Here is a 23005-nt window from a genome sequence, read left to right as displayed (position 1 = left end):
AAAATATCTTTATTTTCACATACAATTGAATTTTTAGCGACAGCATCATGACAACATCCCAAACCTGACAGAAGCAGCTAAATTACAGCACGGAATAATTTAAGTGACTTACCCCCCCGGGCGGGTTGTTATCGTTGCGAATGTCTTGGATAAAAGATTTTATGTTTTTATGAAATGCAAAAGACAATTTTCATAATGACAATACGGAACAGTGACAAGATGGAAAGTGCATTCATCTCCTTAGAGCATTGTGCATAAAATATAGACATCCCACTTTATACCATTACATGGCGTAGATGTAGATAAATAGCTCATCGCTACGTACATTGCCAACATTTTCCACTAGTCCATAATCTGATCTAAGTTTTTAGGGTTTTAAGGCCCCTATGCAATTAATAAAAGTTTGAACCTGTGAATTTTGACAGAAATGGAAAACCATCTGATGTGGATGGAGGTCTCTTGAATTTCCCCCGACAGATGATGGCTGGGGAGAGAAGGATCTGATCGTTGACATTTCAACAGCAGATCCTTTTGTTTTCAGGGGAATTTGGTGCCGGCTTTTTCCTCTCCCCACTGAAACCATACGAGCCTAGCGTCCCTGTGTATGGGGAGGTTGGGAGAGATGGCCGTCTGCTGAATGAACGTCCAACCGATAGCTTTATCAGTGCAATACTGAACTGAACAGATTAAAATTCTGCATTTATTGAAATTTTTACGTAGGCATTTTCCCAAATGAAATCAATCCAGGGCATTTTTTTTTAGAGCTTTTCTCTTCTGCCTATTGATTAACCATGAGTCAGAAGAAGTGTGTCACCCATTCACGACCCTCATCTACTAACCAGAGTAGAGGACAGAATGTCTCCCTGGAGGACCCGACGTGTCCATGCATCACACAGATAACACATGGATTCCAAAAGAATTGTGTAATGCTTCATTTCCCCTGTGGTGGCGCTGCAGGAGAACCAAACACCTTGTGATCAGTTTATATTGTAGGAACCTTTCCAGTTCAAGATGGACACCCTCTTCCTCATTAAAGTGAGTGGAAAATCTACACTCAATACCGCGCCATATAGATAGGTACTACACAAGGATGTGAACTTGGAGGAGAATATTCATTTATGAAGAGTTTTTCATTTGATTATGACAAAGATGAAACTGGTAGACCATTGAATCCTTCCAATACTAAAATATAGGAACCATCCATAAAGCCCGCCATACTCACCAGATGGCTATCGGCCGAACCATCATTTGGCCGGCAGCCATCTCGGCCGGCTCTCCCACAGACAGGAGCGCTTGTTCAGCTGAGCACTCTTATGTTCTCTATGAGACTATTGATTGGCAGTCCAAAATCGGACATGCTGGATCGTAATTTCCCCCAACAATAGGTTGTCCAGGGTTCAGCCGACAGTCTAATGTGCTTGGGGCCCTCTTCACATGTCTGTGTTTCCGGTAAATGTGGCATCCGTTTTTTTCACGGATACCACATGTACCTATTATAACCTATGGTCATCTTCACGTCTATATTTTCACATGGACTGCGTGTCTGTATGGACTACAAGGAGACATGTCCTTTTTTTTCTGGCAGCAAAGATGACCAGGGCCAATAGAAGTCTATGGGTCCATGAAAAACACGTACAGCACACGGATGGCATCCGTGTGCTGTATGTGTTTTTCATGGACCCATAGACTTTTATTGGCCCTTGTCATCTTTGCTGCCAGAAAAAAATGGACATTGTAAAGTATAGGAGAAGTTTTGTAATGTCACTCTTTCTTTATCCATACGGAAAAAACACGGATGACACACTGATCCAAAACGTTGATGACATCGGTACTAGTTTTGACGGTATCGGTTTTAAACGGACGTGTGAAGGGGGCTTAAGAGAGTAAAAGCTGATGTCCATCCATGTGAATCTCTGAAAAAACAATTGGCTAAATAAATAGCAAACACAAACATCCATGGATAAAGACAATAGATTTCATAGATTTCATAATAGATTTCAAGAGTTTCATAGTCGGGGACCTTTCTGGCTTGGAAAAAAAAGAAAGATCTGTCCATTCTTATGGCAGTGTCTCTTCCAGGGACGTAGCCGATTTTGCCATTGCCAAATCTGTTACATGACCCCTAACTAATGTGCCATTTATAATACTAATGTCTTTCTTTGTGGCATAGGGATCTTGGGGTCCCTCAGAAACCACGGCAAAGTAGGGGCTACTACCTCTGCACTAGATGTGGCCAACCTCTAGATAGGCATGGGTGCCATTTTCACACAAAAGTAGCTTTATATTTTGTGTCCGAATCTTTGCTTCTCTCAGTCTTAGCGGTGACCATCGGTGGGAGGTCAGATGTTCTGCACACCCCTGTCCTCGTTCGTCCCTTGCAAGATTTTAGTTCAGAAATGTATCCCTCAAAGCTCAGATTTCCCATGTCTTCCCGAGAGTTGTGTTTTTTCGGGGTGTGTTTGACTTCATCCACATCGATGACTCTACCGGCTTGGGGGCGATGAACCGAACTGTTGCATCTGATGATGGGTTTGTCCTTTATGTCTGGTGAATGCTCCCAAAAACTCTCCGTGCTTCTAGATAGCTTTTTCTTTCTGTCCTTGTGACCTGAGAGGGAGAAAAAAATAGAAACAGTGTTGATAAGTGTTCATAATTTTTGAGTTTGCGTTTGAAAATTAATTTGTTATCCGGTCCAAGTAAAATCTGAGATTCTCATGTACAGCTAGAAAGTAGGGATGTCCTTTATGTTAAGGATTTTTTTTTTATACCAGTGCCTTATACAAAGCCATAATTATTTTTAGAAGAAACCTTGACAAGAACATGGAAACATTTCTCCAGGCGGATATGAACTTAGAAGTCCAGGTCTGCAAGAAAAATGCTGAATAATTGATTGCATGCTAATATTTCAGAGCAATGGGACATACAACAACTGCAACATGGTGGTCTCAGGAAAGTCCAGCATGCAGCAATAAGAAGGTCTTGCTAACACAACTTAATGTAGTGTTGTCTCACCTCGGCCACCCTAGCTGTATGATTAAAAAAAATGAAAAATTCTTTTTGAAAAATGACAGATTGTAAAGTTGTCAGATCCTATTATTTTCTATTGGATATTAATCTAATGTCCTGTCGACTTGCCCAAAAGAGTACTTGAGTAGTATATGCAAGTCCTAACACAGTAATGGACCCCAATGTTGCAGAAGTCAGCACTACTTGAAGCGAATTCCTTTCTACTACCAACTTAATTTCTCTGGTGGATCCAAAGAACGTAAGACTAGCGGCCAGACCCCATTTCCAGAAATCCTCTCTTGTTCTTGCGAATGGCCTGTATTAGAAGTGTCCACTAATTCATTCTCTAAAGACGCAACATGTTGGAAAAAAATCAGAGAATGCCCCTATATCAGTCCCAAGGGAGAACTCGAAAATGGTATATATATGAAAGGAGGACTAGCTTAGAAACAAAACTTTGGGTAAGGATATTGATAGGATAAACCACATGACTATGGAATCTATCAGAATACAACATTATTACAAAATTTCATGACATTTTCCTTTAAATCCCTAAAGAAGTTGTCCAGTACTCAGACCACCTTATCTCAATTACTATATTCCCTCCCCACCCCCCGTATAAAATATAAACAACCTGTACTCACCTCTGGCATCGTTCCAGTGATATCAGCGTCAGATCTCCCGGAGATCGCGTGACCTTTTTATGTCATGTGAGCCCAGCAGCCACTTCACTCTCACTTTCTTTGGACAAAATTGATAGCTGGAGGAAGTGAGAGAGAGCAGCAGTTCTGACTTTCTCCAGGTAACAGTTTTGTCTGAAGAAAGCGAGAGTAAAGCGACCATTAGCGGCTGCCGATTGTTATACCTTATGAAGCCTACAGCCAATGTCATGTGAGTTCCGGCGCTGACATTACTGAAACAGCGCCGGCTCCAACATTGCTGGACAGCGCCGGCACTGGAGGGGAGTACAGGCAGAATTTATTTTAAATGGGGGTATATAGTATTTGTAAAGGGTTTGTCCAAGTAGTAGAAAAATATAATTTCACACTAAAATACAATATAATACACATATTGCAAAAAAAAATAATCGTGCTTCCAAATTCTCTTCAAGGTGACTGCTGATTATGCAAGAAACGTGTTTGGTTACCCAATTCACAATTTAGACGCATTCGGTCTTATTTATAATTGGCAATGTGTCATGGTTGCCTGTTAAGGGATTGTTATGTGTATGCATAAAGCCATGTTGTAAATTGGCACAACGTTGTCTGTGGCACGGCTTGGCATTCAATACCCAATGTTTTCAGCCTTAGAGAATAAAGTCCTGGGAAAAACTCCAGGTAAGCTAAATGCAATTTGGGCAGCTGCCCGCAGACCTGAACAATAACTGGATTCTGTCAGCCAGAAATAGTTCACAATTGTTAGAAAAAAAGTCTTTATTCAATGTTTAATGAGCACCAAACGGATCCTTCTTATTGCTTGAATTACTTATTTTTTATCACCGTGGGCAATATTATATATAATCTATAGTGGTAAATGAGTCACAGCACTTCCTACCTGTCACTTAAAGCTAGACATACGGTACAGATTTTAGAAGCAGAAAATGACCATCTAGACCAGACCTGGGCAAAGTGCGGCCTGCGGGGCCATATCCGGCCCTCTGACGGCTCCAGTTCGGCCCCTCGGACCGAGACACCCGAAGGTATGAAACAGTGGCCCACAAACCACACCGTGCCCGCCCACTCGATGTTACCGCTGTCTTCATCCGAACCGCACTGAGCCGCTGACAGCATTAATAGTTGCTGACGCGATGACGTCATTTCATCTCGTCAGCGCATTGGAGACAGTCAGGAGCAGAGGCACAGCGCCGGGGGAACGGGAGTGAGGTGAATGTGTTTTTTTTTTTTTCCATGTGTATGGGATGTTTGGCTGGTCATGGGGAGGCTGTGTGGCTCTCCTGCCGGACGTGGGCAGGCTGTGGGGCTCTCCTGCCGGACATGGGGAGGCTGTGGGGCGCTCATGCCAGACGTGGGGAGGCTGTAGGGTTCTCCTGCCAGACGTGGGGAGGCTGTGGGGCGCTCATGCCGGAAGTGGGGAGGCTGTGGGGCGCTCATGCCGGAAGTGGGGAGGCTGTGGGGCGCTCATGCCAGACGTGGGGAGGCTGTGGGGCGCTCATGCCAGACGTGGGGAGGATGTGTGAGGCCCATACGGTATATAGCATGGGCTGTATTGGGGTTCAAATGGTATATAGGGGGATGTCAGCATACTTTATTCTGCTCAATATTAAGTGATATTATTATATTAATATTAATTGTAATTAATATTTTGATATTAATATTGAGCAAAATTAATTTCAGCCTATTGGATCGGCCCTCCACAACTGTCACTGTCTCTCATGTGGCCCCTCAGGAAAATGAATTGCCCACCCCTGATCTAGACCATTTTCTGACGCCCATCTGTGCCTTTTTCGTGATGAGCATGACAAATGCCGAAAGCTATCCCCCATATTGGATTTTTACAATTGTTGCCAGGTGCTGTAACACTAAAGCTGTTCATGCCCCATATGACAGATCTGCATCACATCAAGGAGAAGCTGCTCGGTCAGAGAAGGTCACAGATCATGGATCAGGAAACCATTTATCACATCTGGGATTAAGATCACTAGAAGGTGGATGGGGGAGGGGTGTCGATTCCCTATTCTTCCTCAATGTTGGGGGGGTTAAATGGAGAGACCTAGTCCTTCATGAATGTTGCCATTAAATTCAAGCTCAACTCACTCAATCCCAGAGACAATCCAGAAACCCATCCGCTCCATTTATTCCCGAATGCTGTGAGGAGAAATGGGGCCCCTTTTCTATGTATTGTGGGGTTCCCTGTTGTGGGACATACAGAGATCAAACATTTATCAGCTATTCCGTAACCAGGTCATAAAAGTTATCATTGGGAAACCTTTTTTTTATAGTAATTTCTCAATAAAAACTGGATACAATTCTAAATAGACTTTAGGAGGCTGGTGTACTTGCTTTAAAAAATCTATGTCAGAATAGCTGTTTAATCCCGATATAAAAATTACCATTTTATTAATCCAGCTATCGAGTGAGAGCTCATGTGTCAATACTATATTCAGTTTCCTCCCACCCAGCCTGACAGCTGCAGCATGTACTAAGCAGTGTGAGATCGCAACAGGGAGGAGGGACACTGAGGAGCAGTCAATCAGGCTAGCTGGCTGAATGGATATTGAGTTTAAACTTTAAAAATAGATTGTACAACTATTCTAGGAGATCTGGGTAAAGGGATCTGTCACCAAGTTTTTGCTCGTCCATCAAAGAAACATTATATTGGGGCAAAGACCCAGTGATGTATCAGTCACTAGGCTGATCGCTGTAGGTTTGATAGAATCGCTACTTTATCTACTGATCTAGCAATTCTCTGAAAGCTGAGCTCTGTATAACCCCCACCAAACCACTTATTGACAGCTATGTACACTGTGCATAGGCAGAAAGCTGCCAATCAGTGGTGGGGGCGGGGTTACACAGAAGCAGGTTTACTAGTCTTCTAGTGATAATCTCTTGCTGATAAAACAGTGATTTTATCAAAACTACAGCAACTAGCCCAGTAAATAATACATTACTGGAATCAGTCACTATTTGAACATCATGCCGCTTTCAGATCGGGTGGCAAAAACAAGCAGACAGATTCACTTTAATAACTTATTCAGTTTGCATTGTGAAGTCGGGAAACAGATCCACTTTAGGGCCGTAATTCAGAAGGGTGTATTTTGTGTTAACAGTCTATATTTTAGGTGCAAAACCTGGACTTCTACTGACCCAAGTTTACAGTGCCAGAGGCCCTGGTTACATCTGGTATCTAAATAGTTACACATCGGGGCAAGGCATTCATCTCAATGAGGTCCAAAAAGCATATGGTACCTCAAACACAAGCATTAGTTTAGGAGAACTTTATGATATATTAGGAAAATGCAGGGAATTTATTATCTAGTCATAGAAGTGGTAGCCATAACTGCTGATTTGCATTGCTTGTCCTGGGTTTAGCCCATTTGTTGGTCACACTCTTTCATCTTCATGACCAATACCAGAGAAAACCTGGCAAAATTTGGGATTTTTTTTATTTTTTTTTTTTTTTACACAGGTAAGTTTTTCTTCACCATGCTGCATTCGACAATCATTGACGCTACTACTGTGACTGACTTTAGATGGTTCTCCTTGGATATATGCAAAGCTCAATGGGGATTTAAGGATTAATTCAGCGCCATAATGTGTCCCTTGAAATGTTGCCGTGTTATGGCCATCTGACTATCCTAGCAGTCTACTGGAGGACAGTGTAGGATCTCCAGTGTTCAGGAAGTGAAACAATGGAGGCAAATAGAGCATCATCAATAGCCAAAAAGCTGAACTAACCTTTGTCAGAAGTTTAGGTGGCCATACACATGGGCGAAAAGTCAACGATGTCTGACAATCTAAAAGGTGCTCATACATCTTCAATAGCTATTGGCCGACAGCTTTTTTTTTTCCCCAAATTCTTCACACACATGCACAATCAGCTTGGCTAACTTCTATTCCTCCCGACCACTATATGTCCACGCTTTCTTGGAGCCTGATTATTGTACTTAAGGGCCCCAGCAGACAAGCGTATGAAAAATCATTCAAGTTTCATCCAGAAAACTCGGGACGATTCTTATTTTCATCCATGTTCCATCCATGTGTCTGTTTTTTCCGTCTTTGTGATGTCCATGTGCAATATGTTTCCATCTATATTAAAAATGTACATGATCGAATACAGTTTCCTAAGTTTATAACAGAAATATATCCAGAACAATTGGATGACCCACCAATGTTCTGTGTGGGATCCAATATTTTTTTTTATTCAAGCCATAGACTTGAATGGTTGTCTCATCTGAGACTAGGAAGAAAGAGTATGCTGTGATTTTTTTTTTTATTCTCAGACGGACCAAGAGAAGAATAATTCATCTGAACAGCCCTATTGAAAAACATGGGTCAGTGTATTTTCCGTGTGCTATCCGATCTAAAATCATACAAACACATCTGATCCGCATGAGCCCAAAGAATCCAATTTGCCAATCTTTTTGCTTGACCTTTGCCATCAGAGGAGAGTGGGCATAGCCTTATACACATCAGCTGGCTGGTCAGTTCAGAAACTCTACACTTCTGTATTTGTGCACCTTACAGGGGTTGTGACAAGTTAAAGGATAACTTCCCGATCACTGGAGGTGCAATCCACGAGCCCCATCACAATAGAGCAGAGGTTCACATGCTTGACCACCGCTCCATTCAGATGTACTCTGCAAACCATTGTTCTTGGGATCTAATATTGTTCAAACAGTTGGACCCCTAACGATCAGGAAGTTCTCTCATATGGATCGGGAATAACTCCCAAACTTGGTACACCACCTTTAAATACGAACGTGGACCTCCCAATGGTGCTTCAGTGACAGAGGTCAAGAAAAAAAAACTACCGTGTGCTTCAATTTGAGCATGCCCAATTCTTTTTTCCTACAGAACTTAACTGGTGCAGGAGGGGTCAGGCAGTGGATAAGGCCACTCTCCTTGTTGAAACATTTTTTGATTGCGTTCTACACTTTTTCTCGTGTAGGACAGAGGCTGGACAGACATCTGTCTGAGATGGGTTAGTGAATCCTGCATTGAGCAGGGGGTTGGACCCAATGACCCTGGAGGTCCCCTCCGACTAACATTCTATGTTGCATACCCATAGTAGAATCAATCTGAAAATGGAATCAAAGTTTCTTGGAATAGCACTGTTGAGTCACAAAAAAAGCAGCACAACTGTGGCCCTTGAGGTTGGTCTTATTGTTATTGTTGTGCATTTAGAGCTTGTTCTCATCATTTACACCCAATGAAATGTCCACAACATTGAGGGTCTGTTGACTTCTAGAACTTCAGAGATGAAGCAAGAGCAGACACATAGCTAAAGGGTGTGTGGATGTACCAGTCACACCAGGTCTGGTGCTTGATGGAAGGACAATCATAGAATCATAGAATCATAGAATGGTAGAGTTGGAAGGGACCTCCTGGGTCATCTGGTCCAACCCCCTGCTCAAAGCAGGATTCACTAGATCATCTCAGACAGATGTCTGTCCAGCCTCTGTTTGAAGACGTCCATTGAAGGGGAACTCACCACCTCTCGTGGCAGCCTGTTCCTCTCATTAATCACCCTAACTGTCAAAAAGTTTTTTCTAATATCTAATCGGTGTCTCCTCCCATTTAGTTTCATCCCATTGCTTCTAGTCTTTCCTTGTGCAAATGAGAATAAAGATGATCCTTCTACAATGTGACAGCCCTTGACATATTTGTAGACAGCTATTAAGTCTCCTCTCAGTCTTCTTTTTTGCAAGCTAAACATTCCCAAATCCTGCAACCGTTCCTCATAGGACATGGTTTGCAGACCAGTCACCATTCTGGTCGCTCTTCTCTGAACTTGCTCCAGTTTGTCTATGTCTTTTTTAAAATGTGGTGCCCAAAACTGTACACAGTATTCCAGATGAGGTCTGACCAAAGAGGAGTAAAGACCGATAATGACTTCACGTGATCTAGACTGTATGCTTCTGTTAATACATCCCAGAATTGTATTTGCCTTTTTTGCTGCTGCATCACACTGTTGACTCATGTTCAGTCTATGATCTATTAGTATACCTAAGTCTTTTTCACATGTACTGTTGCTTAGCTCTATTCCTCCCATTCTGTATATGCTTTTTTCATTTTTATTGCCCAGATGTAGTACTTTGCATTTTTCCCTGTTAAAAACCATTCTGTTGGTTGCTGCCCACTGCTCCAGTTTATTTAGGTCTTTTTGAATCCTCTCTCTCTCTTCTCTAGTATTAGCTATCCCTCCTAGCTTTGTGTCATCAGCAAATTTAATCAGTTTACCCTCAATTAGTTCATCTAAATCATTGATAAAGATGTTGAACAATACAGGTCCCAGGACGGAGCCCTGTGGTACCCACTTGAGACATTCATCCAGCTGGATGTGAAGCCATTTACAACCACCCTTTGAGTCCGATCACTAAGCCAGTTATGAATCCACCTAACAGTTGCCTGGTCCATTGCATACTTGGTCATTTTTTCAATAAGGATGATGTGAGATACTTTGTCAAATGCTTTGCTGAAGTCAAGATATACTATATCTACAGCATTTCCCTGATCCACCCAGTCAGTGATTCTGTCATAGAAGGAAATTAAGTTAGTCTGACATGACTTGTTAGTTACAAACCCATGCTGACTCTGGTTAATCACTTCATTCTTATCCATGTACTTACATACATGTTGTTTAATAATTTGTTCAAAGATCTTTCCTGGTATAGAAGTCAGACTCACCGGCCTATAGTTCCCTGGGTCCACCTTCTTCCCCTTTTTGAAGATAGGAACAACATTTGCTCTTCTCCAGTCTTCTGGGACTTCTCCTGTTCTCCAAGAATTTTCAAAGATTATGGAGAGTGGTTCTAAAATTTCTTCTACGATCTCCTTCAGTACTCTGGGGTGTAATTCATCTGGACCTGGTGACTTGAACTCATTTATGTTAGCTAAATATTCCCTCACAATCTTTCTGTTTACAGATAACTTGGATTCCTCTATTCCTTTAAAAGGACAGTGAAGATCAGTTGATGTTACATTTTCTTTCTGAGAGAAAACAGATGCAAAATAGGAATTAAAAAGTTCGGCCTTCTCAACATCCTCTCTTACCATTTCTCCATTTTCATCCTGTAAAAATCCTATAGCATCTTTGACTTTTCTTTTACTTTTGACATACCCCCAAAATCCTTTTTTATTGCTTTTGACATCTCTTGCAAGCCTTAATTCATTGTCAGCTTTAGCTAACCTGATACGTGCCCTGCAGGATCTGCAGACTGCATTATAATCTTCTTTAGATATGCCTCCCTCTTTCCATTTAATAAACATTTCTTTCTCTCTTTTTAGCATGTGTTTAAGTTCTGTGTTCATCCATCCTGGTTTCCTTAAATGCTTCACATTCTTCCTACTTTTCGGGATTGTTAACGATTGTGCTTCGAGAATCTCATTTTCAAAAATTTCCCATCCTTCCTGGACATTTTTGTCCTTAAGGACATCCAGCCATTGGATCCCTCCTATTCTCTTTCGGAGTCTCTTAAAATCTGCCTTTCTAAAATCTAACCTTGAAGTTTGAGTCTTCACATGTCTTCCTCCTCTAGTTATCCAAAATTCTATAATAGCATGATTGCTGCCTCCTAGGGTCCCAGCCACCTTTACCTCCTCAACCATTTCCTCCCTGTTTATAAGGATTAGATCCAAAGTAGCAGATCCCCTTGTTTTCTCCCCTACCTTTTGGAAGATAAAGTTGTCAGCAAGAGAGGATAAGAATTTGCTTGACCTGTTAGTTTTACTTAAGAGAGATTCCCAACAAATGTCTGGATAGTTGAAATCTCCCATGACCACTACGTCATATTTTTTGGAGAACTTGGTCATTTGATACATAAAGAGTTCATCCATATCTTCAGCTTGCCCAGGTGGCCTGTAGTAAATGCCTACAATGGTGTCCTTTCCGTTGTTCTCTCCTTGTATTCTTACCCAAACAGTTTCCACAGAACTCCCAGTCTCTGAAGCTTCAATCTCTGTGCAGATATACGCTTTTCTAACATACAATGCAACACCTCCTCCTCGTTTATCAAGTCTGTTTCTTGCAAATAAGTTGTATCCTTTTAGCCTTATATTCCAATCATGTGTATCGTCCCACCAAGTTTCAGTGATTCCAATGACATCATATTCCTTTTCCTGCATTAGTAGTTCCAATTCTCCTTGTTTGTTGCCCATGCTTTGTGCATTTGTATAAAAACATTTTAGTTTGTGATTGGTTTCTCTTCCTCCCATATTTTTATTATTTAAATTGTTTTGTCTTTGTTCTTCCTTTCCACTTCCAGTAGCAGAGATCTCAATAGTATTTGTCAGCTGTATGGCTTTTTCTGGCCTTTTGCTTCTCTTCCCACATTGTTCTAGTTTAAAGCTTTTCTGATGAGTGTAGCAAGGCGACTTCCAAATACATGTTTTCCAGTCTTCGTAAGGTGCACCCCATCTCTAGCAAGTAGTCCATCGTATAGGTAATTCATTCCGTGATCCAGAAATCCAAATCCTTGTTGACGGCACCATCGACGTAGCCAGTTGTTCACCTGTAGAATCTTATTCCACCTCATTGTTCCATGGCCATCCACTGGGAGGATGGATGACAAATGCTCTTCTGCCACATAAAAAAAAATGTACAAGGTGGGAACTCTGCTACCAAATTTGCACTGAAGCTCAGGAGTTTCACATTGTGCCTCTAATTGGAATGATGGAGGAACTAAACCCCTAAAATTATTTAATGCTACACGTAGGGGCTCCATACACAATGGACAGCTGTTGTTGAAACAATACTTAGGGTGGCAGCCATTTCTCCCATACACAGGAGCCCTGACTCCAACCAGAGCTCTAATGTACTCTTGGAGAGATACAGTACCCAACTTCTCTGGCAGTAACTTATCTCACCAAGAACAAAAGTATTGGCCGTCCAAAATCAGACATGCTGGTTCCTTATCTCAATCGGACTGTAGAGGAAGAGCTGGAGACCCCAATACACATAACATTGTTGGCCAAGCTCACTGATATTGGCCAACATTGGTCTAATGTGTAATGGGGCCTTAGGTAGTATTTCGCCGTGCGCCCACGATGCGTTTAAGCGTTTCCGCAGCGGCAAAAACGCTGCAGAAACGCTTAAAAAACGCATGGTAGAAGGCCTGCCATGTTCCCCAATGATAATCCGCATGTGCTGTGCACATGCTGCGGAAATTTCCGCTGCGGATTATCATTGCGGAAAAAAAACGCAGCACTACCAATTATTTTTTGGAAGCGCTGCGTTTTCGCCGCCATTGACTTTCATTGGAACGCTTGGATTACGCATCACTGCATCTGTACATGCAGATTCCATGCGTTTCAATGTGAGGATTGTACCCGGGTCTAGAGAAGAGGAGACTCTCCTCCGGACCCAGGTAACATAGTACTTGTAAAAAAAAAGAATAAAATAAAAAATAAATATTATATTATACCTTCTGATGGCCCCCGGGCTCCTTGTCTTCGCTTGCCGGCAGATCACGGTGGACTGAAGGACCTGCGCTGACGTCATAGTCATGTGACGGCAGGTCCTTCAGTGTACCGCGAGCTGCCGGCATCCAGGACGGAGCGAAGTAAGACTCCGGGGGCCATCGGAAGCTAAGTATAGATTTATTTTTTTATTTTTACCACTCTCTCGGGTCACACTATATAAATCCATGCAGTTTGCATGGATTTATATAGTGTGACCAAGTTGACAAGCACTTTCCAAGTGATGCTAAAATCGCTTGGAAAGCGCTTGACAAACCCGCATGATCAAAACGCTTCACTTACGCTTGTCCCTGGCAGGAAAAAAGCATGTACAATCCGCATGTATAATCCGCATGCGTTTTTTCTGCCAGGGAGATGCAGAAACGCTCAGGAAAAAATCCAGAGCATTTCTGCATCGTGGGCACATAGCCTTAGTCCACAGGTTGAGAATCTTGTAAGGATAACAGATAATGAGGGAGATCTACAGGATGGTCCTACACTATGTTCACAAGCACTGCTTTTGAAGTTTTTTTTCTTCAGCCAAAACACTTCTGAACTTCACGCTGATGGATGAATGAGTTTATGGTAATATTTCAAGACATCAAGATATTTTTTAGGCTTTGTTCACACTTACATTGGTGTAATACAAGGGGGTCCACTGGGCTCTTTCTTTCGGTCATCCCTTGCAAACCTGCTGCACCGGTCAGCAGAAGTATACACTCTCTCTGCAGGCTGTATTTGCATTTAGACTCCTCTTTGACATTGCTCTTGCTTTAGGCATTTGTTTAGGGTTTTTTTTTTAACTTCATTGTGAACTTTGTTTTAGAAAATATTCATTGGAAACACTTATCCAGGTATGGCTAAATTCACCAGTGCATTGTGTTCTTCACTCATTGACAGCTTGTTTATATGTGAAGGTGGTCTTCTATAGGCTCAGGATGAATGACCTCTCACTTGGCCCATTTGGTCTTTATCTCAAGGGCAATCTTCCTCTACTTGTTTTTTTTAAGACATTGTAAAACAATCAAAGGTTACTGTTTACTTCCTCCCTGTCCTAATCTATCACTCCTAGGACAAGATAAACTCCCAAACACACAACCAGATATAGTTCATGCAGCGCTCATTTTATCACACCAGTTGTCATCCTCATCCTGATCTCATATTTCATATGGAAAAAACTTCCCCCAAAAATTGGCGATTCTCTAAATGAAAATCTCCTTGGAAGCACAATTTGTTTTTGTTTTGGTTTCTCACCATCGAGAAATCTTATGTTTAAAGTAGTTTTCACCTCTGACAGCTTCAGCTTTTTGAGAAAAGTAGAACTTCAGTGAAGGTTTGTCTTTATGGATAAGTAAAGTTTGTACAAAGTTAAAAAGGTCTGTTTTTTCCAGGTAAAATAGTGCCACACTTGTCCGTAGGTCATGTATGGTACTGCAACCCAGGCTTAAAAAGAAAGAAACAAGGCGGAGGTGCTTTACCAAGCATAGATCAATGGGTTGCTTTTCTGCCTCAGACCACAGAATAACGGGTATTTGCTGCCGCCAAAAAACGGTATTTCTGGCATTTTGATTTTTTTTTCGCTACGCTGTTTACCGAGCGGATTAATTTATTTTATATTTTGATAGATCAGACTTTTAGGCTATGTGTCCAGGATGCAGAAATGAAGGAGAAAATTTCTGCAGCATTTCTGCATCTCCCTTGCCAGAAAAAACGCATGCGAATTGTACATGCGTTTTTCCTGCAGAATACATGCGGATTCTCATGCGTTAACGCATGTGGACTGACAAGCACTTTCCAGGCGATTTTAGCATCACTTGGAAAGTGCTTGACAACTTGGTCACACTGTATAAATCCATGCAACCGGCATGCATTTATATAGTGTGACCATAAAAGAATGGTAAAAAATAAAGCTATACTTACCCCTGATGCCGCCGCGTGTGCTGTCGCGCTCCTTCCTGGCTTCTTCCTGGTTGCCGGCATCTCGCGAGACAGCCTGCGGTCACATGACCGCGACGTCATCTCAGGTCCTGGAAGGAGAAGCGCTGCAGGGGCCGCCGGACAGGTGAATATAAACTTTATTTATTATTTTATTCTTTTTTTACAGGTACAATGGTACCCAGGTCTGGATGAGAGTCTCCTCTCCTCCAGAACTGGGTACCATCCGCGACGCATGTTATCCGCTTGTACAAATGTACAGACACGGATTCTATGCGTCTCAATGCAAGCCAATGGCGGCGCTTCCGCAAAATTAATGAACATGCTGCGGATTTATGAGCGCTGCAGAAAGGCTGCGGAAAAATCCGCAGCATGGGCATTGACATTGCGGAATGCCATTGGGGACCATGGGGTGCGGATTACCATGCGTTTTCGGTGCGGAAATTCCGCAAGCAGAAACGCATGAAAAACGCATCGTGTGCACGCAGCCTTACAAATGCATCAATACCAAATACATGTTTTGGGGTTTTCTTTGTTTTATTTTTAATGTGGAAAAGGGGGGGGGGGGGATTTAAAACTTGTGGGTTTTTTTTCATTTTTTTTTTATATTTTTACCTTATTTAATAGGGGACTTGAAGCTGCAATCGTCCGATCGCTTGTGCTATCAGAGGGGCTTGTTTTTTTTGCAGGACCAGATGTAGTTTTCAGTGGTACCATTTTCTGGTACAATTGACTTTAATACCAAATTAATATAGTTTTTTTTATATTAGTTTAACTATTCAAAAAAAGTTTTTTTCTTTTTTTTTTTTTTTAAGGGGCAGAGGTGGGTGTTCACAACAATCTAAAACCATTTTTTTTTTCAGTAGACAGTCGCATGCTTAATAAGTCACTCTCCGCAATGAGAAATATTACCCCTATATACCGGTCTGACGCCTCTCATCCAGCCAAACCATATCTCACACTTTGCACTGATGAGGGGCAGTACCCCGAAACACTGTCTGCAAACGGAGATTCTGGTCTCGGCTTTTTATCCTAAGTCATGTGATAAGGCTCGTTAAAGGGTCAATATTGACTAGGTGGCACTAGAGTTCTCGTCCTCTTCCTCTCTGAAGAGACAATTTGCATTTTTCTATACATAACTCCTTTTGATCTTTTTTTTTTTTTTTTTTTTTTTTAGGAGGCGGGATGAACATAAATGGCAAGTTTTACTTTTTTTTCCACATTTTTAAATTTTTTTTGTGCCATTCATTCATTAACAGTGTTATACTACGTGTCATTGCTCATCAAAGATATCGTGTTTTTGTTTTTTTTATCTCAGTTTATTTTTTTGGGAAGATTTTGGGAGGGGGAAACTAGAATTTTGGAGATGGCATTTTTATAAATACTTTGAATAAAAATTGTTTTTTTTTTTACATTTATTTTTACAATATTTTCTAGTTCCTCAAAGAGACTTTACCATACGATCTCCTGATTGCATTGGTAATACAGCACTATATTAGCAATGCTCAATATAACTCGGCCAGTGCTTGATTGACAGTTAGCCTATTAAGCCCCCACCCCCGGAGGGATCTGATTGGCTGTGATGAAAGGCAGGCCTTTGTCAGGACTCTGGTTGCAATAGAAACCCATCAGCACCCGCGACTGCACTGCAGGGTGCCAATGGGTTGAGAGAGGGAGTGCTTTCCCCTCTGTCAAACTCCCCATGTGCTGCTGTCACTCTTGACAGCAGTATATGAGGCGGTTAAACTTTTAATAAAGCTAATCCTAGCAGCTACAACAGGAGCTTATCTGTGTGTAATAGTCGGGCTCCCGCAGCTTATCACACTGATACAGAACCTGTACCATGCACGATCAGCATGATGGATATATCCGTCACTGAGCACTAAGTGACCTGTTCTCCATGACTGATATATCCGTCATATAGTGCTAAGGGGTTAAATATAAAATTTAGAGATAATGCAATTTTCACACTGGCCACTAGGGCTTTTTTAGATTCTAACTTCCTGTTTCAGGAAATCCACATGTACATTACATACAATGATCAGGTCCCAAGACCCTATCTTTTGTATTGTAGCATCTAATCAGCATCTGCAAAAGTCATTGTGAAGGGAGGGGGAGAAGGTGAGCTGTGATACCACCTATTGTGATGGTTGGATTCAGAGTATAGAAGAGTCATCATCTGTCACTGTAATGAGGTCTCTGATAAGGAAATATGAGAGGAAAGCCTCAGTGGTCAGTATGAAAATGGAAAGATTACTAATTTAGCTGTTTTTTGCGTTTGTCTTTTTTAAATCTGAGGAAGACTCCTTCACGGTGTGGTGCGCTTACCATGCACAAATTAGAATATATAATAATAGCATAAATAAAAAGGAAAAGAATATTGTGATGAAAGCCGGCCGGTGGGTGCAGCTCTCTGGCGCCCCCTTACCTCTCAGGTCAGTCAAGGTACTGCACCTAGAGAAAGTAGTGCCAGGAAGCTGCAACCAGCGCAGGGAACACGGTAGAGTGTTCCCCTTCAACGTCACTAAACCGTAACGTCACTACACAGCACAACTCGCTAGCGCCCTCTTAGCCTCAGGTCAGTCAAGGAACTGCACCTAGGATAAGCGGTCGCCAGAGAGACTGTCCTGTAACCTACTGGGTATCGGGGCCCTCTGTAGTGAGGGTGGTATATATATCTTCCTTGGCCGCGCCAGGAATATATATATCTGAACCTCCGACCGTCACTACCAGCCTTCCCCAATCCCCAGTTGGTATGCTGCCACCAGTCCCTATTTTAGATATACGCCCAGTCCGTGAATGGGCCTATATCGGGTCAGAAACCAACCCTGGGTAGCGTTTTTGGCTTGAGCCGAGCTCACACGGACGTGCGTTCGTTATGCAGAATAAAAGGCAGGCCCACAATTACTTGAGGTAATTGATTATAATAATACACTAGATACACGATATACAACTAAATATACACAGGTATAAGGTCAGGCTAAACTATACAACAATGGAATACAACACACAGAATCACCACAGCATATCAGTTACCGGTTTCTTGATTTTCTTGTGACGCAGGGAGAGGATTCTGCGGTCGCAGGCACGGTTCTTTGTTACAGGCTGAGGCCTACCACCGCATGGTCAAACTGCTCCTCCCCTTGGTGGCCTCAGCTGGTGCTCAGATGTTCAGCACACCACTCTTGGGTCAAGACTGACTTATCTCTTGTCTGTCCTGCTATCTTACCTGCCCCGTCCCGCCCACTGCTGGTGAGGTCAGCTGGCTCAGTCTCCACCCTCAGGTCTAACTTCGATCAGAAGCCCAAATTCTATGGAACCCAATAACTTCTTCTGGGATGGTCTCATGATACCCCCAGGGGTTCCCATGGATTCGGGCCGCCGTAACCGACCTTTTGATATCAATTATGATACCATACGGTCCTCAGGAATGGCTCCGCGCTATATCTTGGCTTCCAGAGCACGTACAAACGTCTACCGCGGAGGCTTGTGTGCGCAATGGCTCCGGGACGCCGTGATATTTTTTTATTGGCCCATCCCACGCAACATGCGTGTACTATTCATGTTTCTATATCTTATGCCTCCATGCTTGTGACAGACAAAGAAACTAGTCCTATGGGACAAATGGTCAGTTACAGATGGACGAAGCACCCCCCCCCTGCTGGCTGTGTTTCCTCTCGAAGCCTTTGAAGCTCCTAGCATTCAAGTGTTAAGTAGGCCCTGGCTCTTCTTATCTCACAGGAGCCTGGATGGGGGAAACTATCTAGTTGACTTTTTAACAGAAGGTCCCAAGGGTGGGGGCTGCTGAAGTGTGGCCATCCCTGGATATGATTTATCTTTACCAAGATGGCGGCTACGGGTTCATCACACCTCCCCCTATACGAGGGCGCGAGGGGGTAGCACATTCCTGTGTTCCCCCGTGCGTCCTTCTGCACCCTCCCCTTGCCGGGATAACCCGTCAGCGTTACCGTGGTCACGGCCTTTTCTGTGGCGAATGGAGAAGTGGTACTGCTGGAGAGCGAGGCTCCAGCGTAGCAACCTGCCATTCGACCCAGAGACCGTGTGTAACCAGCTGAGGGGGTTGTGGTCCGTCTCCACGGTGAAATGGCTCCCGTACAAGTAGGGCTGCAGACGCTGCAGGGCCCATACAATTGCCAGGCATTCTTTTTCCACCGTGGAGTAAGCCACCTCCCGGGGCAGTAGCTTCCTGCTCAGGTACAAGACAGGATGTTCCTGGCCTGTCGTGTTGACCTGACTTAGCACAGCACCGAGGCCAAAGTCACTGGCGTCGGTCTGTACCACAAACGGCCGGTCGAAGTCGGCAGCTTGCAGTACAGGGGAGCTACTTAGGGCGGCTTTGAGTGCCCCGAAAGCTGTCTCGCAGGCGACTGTCCAGTCGACTGCGACGGGCAGCTTCTTCTTGGTGAGGTCCGTCAGGGGCTTGGCCAGGGTGCTATAGTGTGGGACGAACCTCCTATAGTACCCAGCGGTCCCCAAGAAGGACATCACCTGCTTTTTGGTCCTAGGAGTGGGCCAGGATGCGATGACATCCACTTTCCCAGGTTCTGGCTTCAGAACCCCCCCGCCTACCCGGTGACCCAGGTAGAGGACCTCACTCATGCCCAGCTGGCACTTTTCCGGCTTGATGGTCAAGCCTGCCCGGTGGATCCGACCGAGCACCTGCCGCAGGTGCTCTAGGTGATCCTCCCAAGTGGGACTGAAGACTGCAATATCGTCCAAGTACGCAGCCGCGTACCCTTCAAGTCCCTCAAGCAGCGTATTGACCATCCGTTGAAAAGTGGCAGGGGCATTCTTCATGTCGAATGGCATCACTGTGGACTCGTACAGTCCAAAAGGGGTGATAAAGGCAGAGCGTTCCCTTGCCGCGGGGGTCAGAGGAATCTGCCAGTACCCCCGGCTCAGATCCATGATGGTCAGGTACTTAGCCCCGGCCATCCGATCGAGCAGGTCATCGATGCGTGGTATGGGGAACGCATCGGTGGCCGTTACAGCATTGAGCCCCCGGTAGTCCACGCAGAACCGTGTAGTTCGGTCCTTCTTTGGTACGAGGACTACGGGCGAGGCCCACGCGCTGCTGGATGCCTGGATCACCCCCAGCTTCAGCATCTCGTCTATCTCTTGGCGCATGTTTCCCTGCACCTCGAAAGAGACCCGATATGCTGAACGCCGGATCGGCGGGTGATCGCCAGTGTCCACGTCGTGGACAGCCATCTCAGTCCTTCCGGGCAGGCTGCTGAACAGCCCCCGGAAGGGGTGCAGGGTGGTCCCCAGCTGGGACCGTTGGTCCTCCGTGAGCTGGTGGCCAACCCCCACATCCTCGATGGACCCACCCGTCTTGGCTTGGGTGAGCAGATCCAGGAGGGTTTCTACCTCTCCTTCCTCGGGAAGGTTGCACACTGGGTGGGCAGTCGCTTCCCGCTCATGATGAGCCTTCATCATGTTCACGTGGAAGGCCTTCCTCCTTCCACGGGCGTGATCCAGGGTGACCAGATAGGTGACGGCGTTGAGTTTCTGGTGCACGAAGTAGGGACCTTCCCAGGCTGCCTGAAGCTTGTTCTGTGGTACGGGGACCAGTACCCACACCTTTTGACCCACCTGGTAGGTCCTCTCACAAGCATTCTGGTCGTACCACCGCTTCTGGTCGGCCTGGGCCTGGGCCATATTGTCCTGCACCAGCTTTGCCAAGGCCATCATCCTGTCCCGGTGGCGCACGACATACTCGATGACCGACACCTCGGGGGTGGCCAAATCCCCTTCCCATGCTTCCTTCACCAGAGCCAGGGGGCCCCGTACCCGTCGCCCGTACAGGAGCTCAAAGGGGGAGAACCCCGTTGAGGCCTGCGGAACCTCCCGGTAAGCAAATAGGAGGTGTGGGAGGTAACGCTCCCAGTCTCTCCCGTGGGAGTCGACCAACATCTTAAGCATCTGCTTTAAGGTGCCATTGAACCGCTCACACAGGCCATTAGTCTGTGGGTGATACGGGCTGGCCACCAGATGTTGCACCTGCATTTGCTTACAGAGGGACTCCATCAGCCGCGACATGAACTGGGTCCCTCGGTCGGTGAGCATTTCCTGGGGGAAACCCACTCTGGAGAAGATCTCCAGTAAGGCGGTAGCCACCTTGTCGGCCCGAATGGACGACAAAGCTACCGCTTCCGGGTACCGGGTGGCATAGTCCACTACCGTGAGTATGAAGCATTTCTCGGAGTGGCTGGGAGTGGACAGAGGTCCAATAAGATCCACAGCGACCCTCGAGAAAGGCTCTTCGATGATTGGCAGAGTTACCAGTGGGGCTTTGGGGAGCGGCCCCGCCTTCCCCACCCTCTGACAGGTGTCACACGAACGGCAGTAGGCACCCACCGCGGCTCCCATCCCAGGCCAGTAGAAATGCTGAGCTATCCTGGCCTTGGTTTTAGCGATCCCTAGGTGTCCGGCCATCGGAATCTCGTGTGCGATCCGCAACAATTCCGCCCTGAACGGATAGGGTACCACTAACTGTCGGTCCCTGGGCCACGCCTCCGGTGAACCCTGCTGTACCGTTACCCGGTACAGCCGTCCCTGGTCCCAGACCACACGCTCGCAGTCTGACTCCATGGGAGGCTGTGCCGCCTGTTCCTTGAGAGCTTTCAGGCTGTCGTCTGCTTCCAACGCAGCCTGAAATTCCTGACTTGATGTGGCCAGAATCGACGAAACTGCCACATCCTCCGTCAGCCCCTCCGGGCATGTCACCTGGCCGCTGTCTGACCCGGCAGACACTTGGTCAGAAGTGGGGAAGCCGTCGGACCTCTGCAAGGCTCCTTGGGCTCCGGCGCTCCCACTCCTGGTGACAGCAGCTATGACCGCTGTGACCGTGGGTAGTGCCCGCTTCCCCTCTGTTTCTGACCAAGCCACCCGATCAGGCAGGCTTCCTAGGCCTTTGGACATCTCGGATGTGGGGAACTCCTGCCCTGGGGTCTTACCTGGCGGCCCCTCTCTTGGGACACCCCCACCCCCCATGGCCTGTTCCTCCCCCTGCAGTGGGCCTATACTCAGCAGCCTGGATACCCCTGGGAGCCCTACACTGCCGGTAGCTGCCCCCCTCTCCATCCCTGAGCTTCCCTCTACAGAATCATGCCCGCCCCCTCCCTCACCGGAGGACAAGAGGTCACGGCACGCCGGCTGAGCACCTCTGCGGGCATCCCCACACTCCCCACCTGCTTTCACTAACCCTGTTTGTGTTGTGTCTGTGCAGGTGTTACCCTCAGGTTTCACTCCCTCCTCCTCAGCAGGACGCACACTACATACAACATGGTTGGCATTAGCAGCAGACAAATCAATACACTCTTGGGGGGCCGAACTTGGGGGTTCAGAGGGTACATACTGCGATACTAGACGCCCCAAGTCGGTCCCTAATAAAACATTTGCGGGAATATTTGGCGTTACTCCCACCTCCCGCATCCCCCTCCCGGCACCCCAGTCCAAATACACCATGGCAACGGGAAGGGCCGGCTCCACGCCTCCAACCCCGGAGACGGAAAGAGTCTTTCCTGGTACCAAGTCCTGGGGGGACACCACCTCAGGCCGTACCAGTGTTCGTTCAGCGCCAGTGTCCCGCAGTCCCATGACCGCAGAACGGCCTATGGTGACGGGTTGGATGTTGTCCAGGGACCTACCACCACCCCCTCCCACACACAAAACATTGGGCGCTCTCTGGGACTGGGATGGGGTCTTTTGGCGCTGGGGACACTCAGCCCTAAAGTGTCCTGGTTTGTTGCATAGATGACGTCTTACGTCTGGTCCTTGCCTGGAGAGGGCAACAGGGGGATACACCCCTTGTGTTCTAGGGGCCGGGGAAACAGGGGCATGACTGGGCTTACCCCCTCTCCAGGTGCTGCTGGCAGACTTCTTCAGCTCAGGCGCCCTGTTAT

General features: G+C 45.5%; 1 protein-coding gene across 4 annotated transcripts in view; it reads right to left on the bottom strand.

Moving 5' to 3' along the window:
- Positions 1–1691: 1691 nt before the first annotated feature.
- Positions 1692–23005, bottom strand: part of RGS12 (regulator of G protein signaling 12) — a 169659-nt gene continuing 148345 nt past the window's right edge. For 2 of the 4 annotated variants that reach the window (XM_073647582.1, XM_073647576.1), the window contains exon 18: positions 1692–2607. In XM_073647582.1, the coding sequence (XP_073503683.1) occupies positions 2264–2607 (344 nt within the window). In that variant the 3' untranslated portion in view covers positions 1692–2263. The remainder of the gene's footprint in view (positions 2608–23005) is intronic. The other 2 variants (XM_073647590.1, XM_073647598.1) reach the window with 1 other exon arrangement.

Source organism: Phyllobates terribilis, unplaced genomic scaffold, assembly GCF_046119375.1.
Source record: "Phyllobates terribilis strain yellow unplaced genomic scaffold, ASM4611937v1 Scaffold_1__5_contigs__length_1240528914, whole genome shotgun sequence".
In the NCBI taxonomy this organism is placed as follows: Eukaryota; Metazoa; Chordata; class Amphibia; order Anura; family Dendrobatidae; genus Phyllobates; species Phyllobates terribilis.
This window is presented reverse-complemented; position numbering and strand designations above follow the sequence as displayed.